The sequence below is a fragment of the Dreissena polymorpha genome, chromosome 14 (genome assembly GCF_020536995.1).
Source record: "Dreissena polymorpha isolate Duluth1 chromosome 14, UMN_Dpol_1.0, whole genome shotgun sequence".
NCBI classification, from domain to species: domain Eukaryota; kingdom Metazoa; phylum Mollusca; class Bivalvia; order Myida; family Dreissenidae; genus Dreissena; species Dreissena polymorpha.
In genome coordinates, this window is record NC_068368.1 from 31,764,701 (window position 1) to 31,777,996 (window position 13,296).

The window sequence follows — 13,296 nt, forward strand, 5'->3', positions numbered from 1 at the left end:
AAAAATTAAATATATAGCAACACACTTGAATACAGAAACAAATGCAGTGCTATGAGATCAGTTTATTGTAAACCAGGATAAAGTACTATAATGTGTTAGCAAGAGTTAATTCTTTAGTTAATTCTTGTTCAAATTAAAAACTGAAAATGATTAGATCAATGGAAAACCATGAAAATGTAAAATTAAATCTAAGTTGATTTGTAAGTCAGAAACTTGCCTATCAATCCCAATCCCCAATGGTGGTGGTATTTTCAGTTAACACTATAAATCCACTCATAATGGTAAATTAAATTGAATGTATTTACTGTGCTGTAATTTGAAGTGGCGGATTGGACATTATTATGAGTGTTTACTTGAGTGTTGTTGTGGAAAAACAGGGCTTAATGCTTGTGTGAACAGTGTCATTCCAGATTAGCCTGTGCAATCTACACAGGCTTATCAGGGATGACACTTGCCGCCTCAACTTGATTTTGATTTAGAAGAGACTTGCTATAAATGGAAAGTTAATTAAAAGCCAAAAGTGTCGCCTCTGATCTGGGATGACACTTTATGCACGTGAATTAAGCCCAGTTTTTCCAGAACAAGGCTTATTTCAAAACTGCCCTACATTGCCTTACCATCAGCCTCACTTCTGTTCAATGTTCTACGGGAGTCCCCCTGGCTGGGACTTCCTGGATTGCTGGACCCTGTCGCCCTGACAACCCCGTCTCCAGAACCACCCTCCACCTAATATTGAAATGCATGTAAGCACAAACAGGATGAGGAAAAAATATCAAAAAAGTAAAACTTAACCCTTATACACGCTCATATACGCACTTTTACCTGTTTGAAGTCCATTAGAAAATGAAACTTAATTCACAACATTTCGTAATAGATTCCAATTTTAAAGGATTCATTTCCAAACCTAAGATATTGATAAGCAGCAAACAGCATAAAACCTCAACAGCCTGGGAAATACCAACAAGAGCTGTCAGAGGACAGCGCGCTCGACTATTCGAGTGCTTGACATTATAACATAAGCCATCATGGGGAAATTGTTCATATTCAATAATTTATTAGACGATCTTTTAAAAATAAAAAAAGGAAAAAAAATATAAAAAAATTGGGGGGGGGTTGAGAGGGGGTATAATGTGGGGCGTGGTCATTTATTAGACGATCTTTCAAAAATAAAAAAAGGAGAAAAAAAAATCGGGGGTGGGGTAGGGGGGTGAGGGGGGGTATAATGTGGGGTAAGGTCATTTATAAGATGATGTTTAAAAAAAAAAAAATGGGGGGGGGGGGTTGGGGGGGTAGGGGGGGTGGGGGTGAGAGGGGGGTATAATGTGGGCTGGGGTAATTTATTAGACGATGTTTAAAAAAAAAAATTGGGGGGGGGAGGTTGGGGGGGGAAGGGATTCTGGGTAGGGGCGTGGGGTATTGTTTGGGTGGAATCCATTGTGGTATTCAGGTAAGTGTTGTTTTGTCAAAGTAATAATAAAATGTGATCATAAATAAAGAAGTTATGGCAATTTAAGCAAAATGTTCAATTATCTAAGTGTAAAAGGGGCCATAATTATGTAAAAATGCTTGATACAGTGGTCTGCTCTTGTTTATAGGTTGGGGTCATGTTGGTAAACAAGTATGCAAAATATACAAGAGCTGTCAGAGGACAGCGCGCTCGACTATTCGAGTGCTTGACAGTATAACGTAAGCCATCATGGGGAAATCGTTCATATTCAATAATTTATTAGACGATCTTTCAAAAAAATAAAAAGGAAAAAAATTATATAAAAAATTGGGGGAGTAGGGGGTGGGGGGGTGAGAGGGGGTGAGAGGGGGTATAATATGGGGTGTGGTAATTTATTAGATGATGTTTAAAAAAAAAAATTGGGGGTGGGGAGTAGGGGGGGTGGGGGTGGGGGGATGAGAGGGGGGTATAATGTGGGGTGTGGTAATTTATTAGATGATGTTTAAAAAAAATAATTGGAGGGGGGGAGGTTGGGGGGGTAAGGATTCTGGGTAGGGGCGTGGGGTATTGTTTGGGTGGAATCCATTGTGGTATTCAGGTAAGTGTTGTTTTGTCGAAGTAATAATAAAATGTGATCATAAATAAAGAAGTTATGGCAATTTGTTTAATTATCTAAGTGTAAAAGGGGCCATAATTATGACAAAATTTTTGATAGAGTTGTCTGCTCTTGTTTATAGGTTGGGGTCATGTTGGTAAACAAGTATGCAACATATAAAAAGCAATATGTCAAAGGATATAGGAAATATTTGGGGTAGTACGCAAACTTTAACATAGATTTATCAATAATATGCATATTCTAAGTATAAAAGGGGCAATAATTAAGACAAAATGCTTGATAGAGTTGTCTGCTCTTGTTTATAGGTTGGGGTGATGTTGGTAAACAAGTATGCAAAATATGAAAGCAATATGTCAAGGGACAATGAAACTAAATGGGGTAGTACGAAAACTTTAACATTTGCTGCGTATTCTAAGTGGAAAAGGGGCCATAATTATGACAAAATGAAAGCAATATGTCAAGGGACAATGAAACTAAATGGGGTAGTACGAAAACTTTAACATTTGCTGCGTATTCTAAGTGGAAAAGGGGCCATAATTATGACAAAATGCTTGATAGAGTTGTCTGCTCTTGTTTATAGGTTGGGTCATGTTGGTAAACAAGTATGAAATATATGAAAGCAATATGTGAAGGGACAATGAAAATAATTTCATATATAATATTTCATATATAATAGTCGAGCTAAAAACAACACTGGTTACCAAGATAGAACATTAAATTTCGTGTAAGATTAAAGTCTACCCAATGCAGTGATTCAACTCAGGTATTATGGAATACAAATCAGACACCACAATATTCATTACACTACTTTAATCTTAGGGGTAACTGAATATACTCAGTTTAAAAATCTACCCATGTCTCACGACGAAAAGGGGCCATAATTATGACAAAATGCTTGATAGAGTTGTCTGCTCTTGTTTATAGGTTGGGGTTATGTTGGTTAACAAGTATGCAAAATATGAAAGCAATATGTCAAGGGACAAAGAAAATATTTGGGGTAGCACGAAAACTTTAACATTTGCACGCTAACGCAGACGCTAACGCTAATGCAGACGCCGACACCGGGGTGAGTAGGATAGCTCCACTATATATATTTTATCTATAATAATCGAGCTAAAAATAGTAAAATATGTGGCTATAAACTAAAAATACAGTTTGGTTCATACCGTTGCATACAAGTTGTCGACCTCAAGGACGTACTCGTAGGTGTTGCTGGCCGCCCTAGCGTTCATGCTGGCCAAGGACTCGCGCACGCTCAGTTTGTTGTAAGGTGGCTCCTTCGTACTGCCTGAGAAGAAACATGGTTGAAAACATTGGAGCAGAGGATCAAAGGAACTGTCAACAAATGAGGTCCTCCTAGATCTATCACTACATGGATATATATGCATAGTTTGATGACAGTTGCCAACATCTGTCCTTTCAGTACATCAATAGATGACAATTTTCTCAGAACATCCAGTTGCCAAGTACAATTTAAATGGACAATTTCATGCCAGCTCCAGCACATTTATATTCCCATCTCTAGTTAGTTTATATATATATTAAAAACATAATAAATCCAAGTACAGTTATGTGGGTTTTTTTCAAACCAAAGGCGCCATTCCCTAATTTGTTATTTAACTAATTTTACCCAAAACACAAACATCCTGCAAAAAATGTATTTACAACCTAACTATATAAAACATGTAAATTTAACTAGTTTGTACTGCAGTTTTCATTTATATCTTCCTTTACCTTCTTTTTTTTCCTTTTGAAGCATTTCACAAAGAAAAATGCAAAATTTCATGGGTACCAGCCCAATTCCCTTGACAGAAACAAACATTGTAGAACTTACCTTGTGCCTGGGCTCCAGAAGGAGTGTCCTGGTTAACTCTAGACACTGTGTTGTAGTTGCCAACCTCCAGTTGTCCAACACCACCATCATCATCATCATCATCATAGTAGTCCCTGGGTGGCTCCATGGGCGTGCTCGCTGATTCTTGACCCTGACCTCTGTGACCCTGGCCCACATGACCTTGACTTTCAATTGAATGGGTAACATTAATATGGTTACCAAGGCCATGACGGTGGGCTGATATTGACAAGTGTGAACTTGTATCCGCTCTAGGGCCACTAAGCAGTGTGTCATGCCCGCTTACTGATATTCCAGTTGAATGGCCTTGAACTTGATATCTGCCAGGGTTTCTTTGGTCTTCTGCTGCACTTGCAGCCCCATTACTGCCTTGGTTTGATGATGATGAAGAAGAAGTTATTTCAGAAGTCAATACACTACTTGATGAAGCATCACCATTGCCTGAAAACGCTTTCTTCACCTTCACAACTGTTGAATACTGATAGTTTTGTTTCGAACTGTTTGCACTGAGTGTAGGTTTCTGGGAATCCAAACTTGTTTGTTCTGTAGCACTTTTTTGAGCAATTCCTTTATTTACTTTGGCATATTCCGCCTCCACTTTGTTCACGGTGGCATAATCATCTTCCCCATACTCAGGCAAAATGTTCTCAGTGTCCACCACATTTCCTGGATTCTCAACATCAACAACTTTATTATAAGGATCATCAATTTCAATCTCCGTATCGCCTACTCTCGCGTAAGGATCCGTTTGATTAGACACATTCCGCTCCTCGTCAATGACCACTGTGTTATAAGGATCGTCAACAGCCGCCTTGAAACTCTGCCCCTTTTTTCGCCTTGACAAACGTCTCTCTGTTGCTCCCGCTCCCTCAAGTACATCATCGTATGGGTCCAAATCATCCACATATTTAATAGAATCATCATCGTCTTTAACAGTGTTATAAGGATCATCCGACAAAGAAACCTTGATCATGCTGTAAGGATCGTCTACTTTTATTTTGTTGTATGGTGGGTCCTCTTCTTTGATTTTATTATATGGGGGATCGTCACCTTTTATTCTGTTATAAGGATCATCGAAACTGCTTGTCTTGTCAACGACATCATGCCCTCCCTCTGAAGACTTTTTAACACTTTTCTCTGTCGAAACTGAGGCAGATTTCGGCTTGGACACTGGTATAACTGTCACTTCTTCATCGACAGCTTCGTAACTGCTTGGCTTAACTTCTGCGTAATCATTCTCTTTCAATTTACTCTTTGCTATAACAACATGCTTTTCACCACTTTCAAAAACAACATGATCATAATCGGAACGTGGTCTATTGCGCTTCTTACCCGTTGCATCTAAATGATCATAATCATCACTAGCAGAGGTCCCAGTATCCTCTGCCTTAGCTTTTTTTGGTCTTATATGAACTTTGGAATCGTGCACTTGAGATTTACTTGTATCTACTTGAGATTTCTTCTTTTCCTTTTCTGGAGATTTTGCTGAGGTTGCATTCTTTGGGATTTCAGGTAGCTGGGTATGTGAATGTGTCCCTGGTCGGGGAAGATGGTTATCTGGGGCAGATACTCTTCCGGATGAAGGTATTTCTGGTAGATGGGAATGAGTGGTCCCCCTTGAATGGCTCTCCACACTAGGGGAGGAGACTCTAGCAGCTGCAGGTACATCAGGCAGTTGAGAGTGATGTCCCTTCAACTCATTACTGGACAGTGAGGACTAGAATTGAAAAAAAAAATCATTATTAAATATACGCTTTGCTTAAACTTAAATTAAGGCATTAAAAATGCATACAATATATGTAAGTATTCATGTACTTTTTATCTAAATTTCATCAGCAGCAGCAGCATAATCTAAATCATCAGCAGCAGCACCATAATATAAATCAACAACAATACCAACAGCCGCAAGAGCAGCAAAATCACCAACACCATAATCAAAATCATCATCAATTATCATTTTGAAACAAATGATGCCATATATGTTTGGTCATCAATATCACTTTCAAAGGCCATGCGTGAGAAACCAAAGTCAAATACTTTATGTTCCAAGCAAGCTTTCATAAGACTATTTTCTTCTGCTTTGATAATGTAATGCACATTTTCTGTCTGTCACCTGATATGATGACCATGAAGACAAAATTCAGGACCAGGGATTTCAGTAGATTTTGAAAACCAGGAGTAAAAAAAATGACCCAAGGTCTCAAAATTATGAGGGGTCGAAATAAAAATGATTACGGTCAAAATACTCAAGTAACTTGAAATGTTTCTCAATGCATGTTTAAGGTTTTGTAATAGCTTATTTATCACAATAATGAATAAAACAATCACAATAGCTTTATTATTCCCATAAAGGTCATTTCTGGTCCTTTTTTAAGTTGGATTGTGGACCACAAATGTGTCAAAATAATGCAATATGAATTTTTGCAGGAGTCAAAAATGAGAAAATTGTAACTTGCTTGAATCAAAATGCATGATTCTTCTTCAGTTGAAATCACTGAGGACAATAACTCAAAGCAAGGTCAAGTAATTTAGTGGAAACATTTTCTCTATCATTAGTAACATTGTTCTTGACAAGTCTTGCCCCAATTGCAATCCCTGGCTAGGTTTCAATGTACAGTACCTTCACACAAAATTATTGAAAAATACTTTAATCCCAAGTAAAGTTGTTTAAAGAGATTCGTTTTTTTATATTTAGTAACAGCAACATTGACTTGACTGCCCCCCAAGACATTTGATCAGCATATAAGCTACATAAACACAAATATTCATGAAAATATCTCCATCCTCCATGTAACTAATTTTATTATTCAGAAACTCAAAATCTAATTTTAAAAACAAAGACCTTGACCCAACTGGCCTCAAATGCAGGGTCTCCGTGCTGTAAGGCTATCTCAAAAGTTTCATCAAGATTGGTCCATCAAAATAAAGTTACTAAACGTATTAATGATCAAACACCTCTCTTAGCCTTAATGTTATTAAGTACACAGGGGGCATTAGTCAGCTAAATTGCAGTTCACAGTTGTGGCCTTTGGTAAGTGACCTCTTGGTAAGAGACCATGTATAATGACCACTACGACATACATGATGCATTGATATTTAATTGAATCTCTAGAGTTGATATAGAGCTAATGAGTAGTTGCACACAAAAGCTAACCAAAGTTTTGAAGTATATATAACATTGTTCATGTATAAAAACAGGCATAATTGTGCTAAAAAGCAGGTCAGAGTTATAGCAGGGGTTTTTCTGCCTATTTTGGGAAAAGGAGTCTGACCAAATTGGGAATTTTTTTAGACAAAATTGGCCATTTTGGGAATTTTTGATTGGATGAAACGGCTCATTTGGGAAAAAATAGGGAATTTATCATGTTTAAATAATTCAGTGTTTTAACATATAAATTTGTTTTTATTTGTTATTTTGTCTTCTTTATATAAACAGATGCAATATTGGGCATGTTCAACGTTTATTCAAGTACTGCAGTTTTGTTTTTCAGTTACAGTTACTCTCTGAGATAAGAACTGTACAGTCAAAACCTTATAGCAGATATTTTTTACCAAAACCAGCACTGGCTAGTCACACAAGTTATAAGACACTTCATTCTTAAAAAAAAAAATCTTTTTTTTTGGAAATTTCGGTTTGGGAGTGCCTCCGTTTTCCGGAGGAGCGGACAGTGCTGAAAAACCCCTGTATAGGCTTTTATTTTACTAATATATTTTTATTCTATTATATTTTACGAGAAAAACAACAAGTCCCAAGACTATTCAGGCTCTTTGATTGTCTTTCCTTTTGATAATATATCAGTTGTATACAGTTATTTAGTAAAAATATTTGTTCTATCTTTATTAATAGAGACCTTGACAAGACGGGCCTACAGTTTAATCTGCAGCTAGGTCTGCATGTTCAGTATCTTCAAAAATATCACAGCAAAAGATTTCCATCCATACTAGTGTTGTTGAAAGCTATTGGTTTTTTTCTTATTTAAGTAACAGCAACCTTGACTAGTCCCATATGCAATACAACACTAAATCAGCACATTAGCTGCCAATATACACCATTTTCATGCAATATCTCCATTCTTAATAATAATATTTGAAAGAAACTCTTTGAAATTTCAACAAAAATATCTATAGTAGGTACGTTGTTATATGAATGTTTATAAAGACCCTAAACATGTGTACTTTAATTTCAATTTTCAATATCTGTAGTAGATAAAGAAATATGGAGTAGTTGCATGAAAACATTTACATGTCCTGAATTTTTCAGTACCAAAAAGGGCAAAATCCTACAAGAAAGCTATATTATATCATTATTATCATTTCATGATTCTCATAATTTCCATCTTTCTCGCCATAGATTTCTTTTTATGTCCCCCACCACTATAGTGGGGGACATATTGTTTTTGCCCTGTCTGTTGGTCTGTTGGTTTGGTCAAACTTTTACATTTGCCATAACTTTTGCAATATTGAAGATAGCAACTTCATATTTGGAATGCATGTGTATCTCATAGAGCTGCACATTTTGAGTGGTGAAAGGTCAAGGTCATCCTTAAAGGTCAAATATATGGGTCAAAATCGCTCATTTAATGTACACTTTTGCAATATTGAAGCAAGCAACTTGATATTTGGCATGCATGTGTATCTCATGGAGCTGCACATTTTGAGTGGTGAAAGGTCAAGGTCATCCTTCAAGGTCAAATGTCATATATATATGGGGACATAGTGTTTCACAAACACATCGCTTGTTCAGCTTTTTTCCAGAGTCATACCAAAAATCTGATTATTAATTTGCCAAGCTTTTTTCCAGAGTCATACCAAAAATCTGATTATTAATTTGCCAATCTGTGACCAAGATTTTGAAATCAGCAATTGGATAAGCAAGCAAGTTTGATGATTTAACGCTTATTTTCTTAAAATAAGAGCAAAAAATGTAAATGGGCATATCCCCCAATGTAAATGGGAGAATCTAAAAATACCTGATTGAAAATGTAGGTCTGCAAGCCTGATGGACTTGTGCTACTATTAATCACTACTGTGAACAAATTCCCATTACCACAAAGATACCCACTTGAAGCTTTTTTTTAATCCCTTCACAAATATAATTAGGTATAAGACTTTTCTTACTAAAATCAAATATTTAGGGCTTTATTTCAAACCCTTAGAAACTGATGAGCAACAAACAGCATAAAACCTGAACAGTCTACGAGTAATTCACGAGCTGTTTTTGGTTTTACACTGGTTGCATAAAGCCTTTTTACTTTCAGGGGTGTCAAATGGCCAAAATCTAAAATCCTGAAAATAAGCCTATCGTTTGGGAGCCAGAGCTCAAGAGGGTTAATAATTCATGTAACTTCGTTAACTATTGTTAACTTTGTAAACAATATGTCAAAGTAAAATTATTTGTGTTAAAGATGACATTTTTGTGACAATAATCTTAAAAATCCTGGAAAAAATACTCTGATTTATATCAATATCAAAAGTGGTCCTTGAGGGCCTAAACCCTGAATTCGAGGAATAATCCTGAACTTTGACACCTCTGTACTTTGCTTCTGAGAGGGAAAAGGTCAACTTACTTGTGACTGGTGGCTGCGGTCAGCTGGCAGGGTTGTGGTCTTGTTGCCGTTAGCAACCGGGATATCGGGGAGTTCCCTCCCGAGGGTGCTGGGGCGGGGAGAGGAACCAGTGCTTGCACCGCTACGCCTGTCTACCTTCCTGCAAAATCAAGATTCTTTAGGACATAATCTTTAACCACTCACTACATATTTTTACCAATTTGTAGTCCCTAAAAAATCAAATTAAATTTTTGACTTTTCTGAATAGATTCAAAAGTTAAAGATTTTATTTCCAAACCTTTCCAACTGATGAGCAGCAAACAGCATAAGGGAGAAGGTTAAAGAAGTATACACATTTTTCAACAAAGATTTGAGATTAAGTCAAATGTCAAACACTAGAGCTTTGTCAAATGTGACTAAATCATTTGAATGGCTTTGCCAGCTTTATTCAGACCAAGTTTTATGTGGATCCCAGGGGATCCAAGTGTCTTGCCATGGTCACTTTAAGCTGCTGACATATTGTATTTCAAGTTTCAATTTTGTACTTTGAGAATGAGTAGGAAGTTCACTAAACAAGATATTCCTCACAAACAGAACAAGATTAATATTATTCCAATATGAACAGTACCTCCACAAGTTTCATTAACTTAGATTAAAACCTTTTAAATTATCAGTATGGCAGGTTGCAAATTGTTCTACTATTTCTGTAATCATAACTACCACAATTTTGGTCTGGCAAAAAACAGGAACAGACTTGAAATAGCCTTCATGTTTACCAATTGGCCATCTCTCCATATACCAAATTTGAATCAATTTGCATATTCACCATATGTCCTTCTATCTACATAGCACGTTTCATTTACCTAGCTTGAGTACTTTTTCAAATATTGCAGACTGCAGATTGTGACCAGCAGACAGACAAATGGAACCACGGACACAGATAGACGGATTACATTGGTATGTGGCTAACATACTTGAATCATTTTATTTAGACTGACCAACTGACAGACCAACAATCTGACCAAAAAATAACTTCAATTTACTCCTTTGAAAACTTTCTTTGTGGGGAAATTATGATAAACTTAAGTAAATTAAATTGTATCTACACTAACAAGATGTGCATATGTATTTATCTAAAAGGAAACAGAAGATAAAAATGTTCTTAAAATGAAAAGGGAGATGTGAAGGTCACACCGATTGAGACTTTTCATATGCAAGACGTTTGTTTGGATGGGTGTCACACATCCATAGACCCACAGTCACTGTCAGTGGTTACGAATAATGCTGCTTTTAATAGAATGGTGTGTTCAAATGATGCATCTGTTGGGAAACTGAACAAGTCACAATCTCTCACTGAGGAGGTTATCACATGACAATCACGATGGCCACATCCTTGCTGAAACAGCTATTTTTCGCCATTTTATACCCTTAATTACTTTTGTTTAATTTTTAAAAGCCGCTCACTTACCAGCCATTTCAGTAAGAATGTGAAAGCAATTATTTTGTATTCATATTTGCTTTATATCTCGACTTAACTCTCTACGAATTTTCGTAGCAGGAGCTGTAATTTACAATTTCAATGTTAACACTACCATTGGGAAATTAACTTTTTTTCCTTTTTTTGCTCTAAAATAGAGAATAAAAGTGTTTTCAATACACTTCTTACCTACGCTTAAATTGAAGTTACTTTGAGATCTGGATGGAAGATGAACTAAATGTTAAGATTTATCTACTACAAAAAGTTTACACAAACTTATAAAGTATTGAAAAAAAATCCACATACGAGAGATCTTCAGAGTTTCCCCGACTGTGAGCATTGCCATTCTGTGAGCCAGTGGAGTCACGTAGAGGAGTGATGCCCGTCTCCACATCCAGGCGCCCATTCACAGCTGTCACCTGGAAGGTATTCAGTACAAAAAGTATGTAAGCTGCATGTGCTATAGGAGTTTAAAGATTGAACAGAACAAAACAGCTTATGTAGTAAATAAAAGCCTCTGGCCTATAATACACAACACAATAACATAATAAAATATAATTTTTAAAATTGTGTCATACCTTTTAATAAATATAATATCATACTTCTTAAGTGTTTATCACCTGTAAAAGACCGAATGGGTAACATGTTGATTTTATAATAGTGCTGTGATTATTCAAAGATGTGTTTGTTATCAATTTACCCTTTACCAATCACATGTTTGCACTTTGATGGATTTTGAGTCCCTTAGAAACTCAAATTAAATTTAAGACCTTTCTTAGTAGATTCAAGTTTCAAATTCAAACTCTAAGATACTGATGAGCAGCAAACAGCATTAAACCTCAACAGACAGCAAGTTACTCACAGGCTGTTCTGGTTTTATTCTTGTGCATATAGTGATTATCACTTTGCTTTTGAGTGGGAAAGGATTAAGCCAGGGCAAAGATGATGAAAATTTAACAGGCAAGTTAAGCAAATAAACAGCTTTAAATCATGTTTTATTGGTGTTTTATGTAAGGTGCTAGCTTTTCAATTTTCAAGTTTACAAACCTGCCAATGAAAGATTTGGTTTTGGAATAAGAATAAATTCGAGAAATTTCCCATTTTTCAATTTCTCTGCTGTCAATTTACCGACAAAATAAATTTAATTGTTAGAGACAATTTTCAGAAACAGCAACTGCAAAGATGCAAACCATTTTGATCCAGTAAAACTGCATGTTGCCCTATCCACACAAAAGTATAGTGAAGTATCGTGAAGAAAATCCCCCATATTGGATACATTTTATTTTTACCTGATTTATTTATTCTGAAAATTAATTTGCACTTTCCAAAAATGGCAAAAAATGTGTTTGTGAAATTTTGGAACACATTTATCATCAAAAATGGCAAATATTTTATTTGAAAAAGAAATTTTGATTATTTTGTATATTAGGACAATTGTAAGTCAGTAACTATATTTCCATTGATTTACACTGTAGGATTTAAATCTTCAGCGTAGTGTTAAGGTGTTATATTATACACTTATTTATATTCAACAAAAAATTAGCATTACACGATGATAATACCTTTATGACGAATCACATTATAGTCATTCATTTTCAAACACTCAATGTTGCATACTCAGAAATTTAGTACACAAATATTTCCTATTCAAAAGATCAACAAAGATTTTCCAGTGCGTACAAAGCCCAAGATAAATACAAAAAAAAGCTGTAATAAGTAAAAGATTTTTTCTATAATTACATTTCTTTTTTAACTCAGAAGTCTTTTCACAAAGCCCATAACAGCAAATGTACCTTTAGCTCACTGGGACTAGTTTCCCCTAGGTTTGTGGGCTGGTTGGTGGGACTGTAAGCAACAACATTCACAGATTCCTCGCTCCTGAATCAATAAACAAACACATTCTAAGACTTTTAGAGGCTTTGTTTACATACAAATACATGTAAGTCAATTAATATAACAATCTTCACAGACTGATGAAATCAAATAGGACTAAAATCAATGACTGAAAATATGGAAAAGCCATGTTCTGTGAAAAAGGGGTTTAACCCTTTCAGTGCGGAAACCGAATTTTGAAGGCCTTTGCAAACAGTTTGGATCCAGATGAGACGCCACAGAACGTGGCGTCTCATCAGGATCCAAACTGTTTGCTATTCTGATAATATTCTTTGAAAAAAATCTAAGATAATGCTAATTTTAGAAATTCAGCAGACAACATTTTAGCAGACGACAAATTTCCCAGCATGCAAAGGGTAAATGTATGTGCATATTAGGTGACAGACATAATACATTGATTATAGTGTCATATGGGAGGAATAGTTGAGAGCAGTCTGCACAGGCTAATCAGGGACGTTACACTTT

General features: G+C 35.9%; 1 protein-coding gene across 5 annotated transcripts in view; it reads right to left on the reverse strand.

The window, feature by feature from the left end:
- The window catches only part of LOC127857681 (uncharacterized), a 31,477-nt gene that overhangs the window by 5,358 nt on the left and 12,823 nt on the right, over positions 1-13,296 (reverse strand). For all 5 annotated transcript variants that reach the window (XM_052394274.1, XM_052394273.1, XM_052394275.1 and 2 more), the window contains exons 3-8: positions 12,732-12,816; positions 11,245-11,357; positions 9,483-9,621; positions 3,898-5,632; positions 3,230-3,351; positions 618-726 (exon numbers count right to left, since the gene is read on the reverse strand). In XM_052394274.1, the coding sequence (XP_052250234.1) occupies positions 618-726; positions 3,230-3,351; positions 3,898-5,632; positions 9,483-9,621; positions 11,245-11,357; positions 12,732-12,816 (2,303 nt within the window). The remainder of the gene's footprint in view (positions 1-617; positions 727-3,229; positions 3,352-3,897; positions 5,633-9,482; positions 9,622-11,244; positions 11,358-12,731; positions 12,817-13,296) is intronic.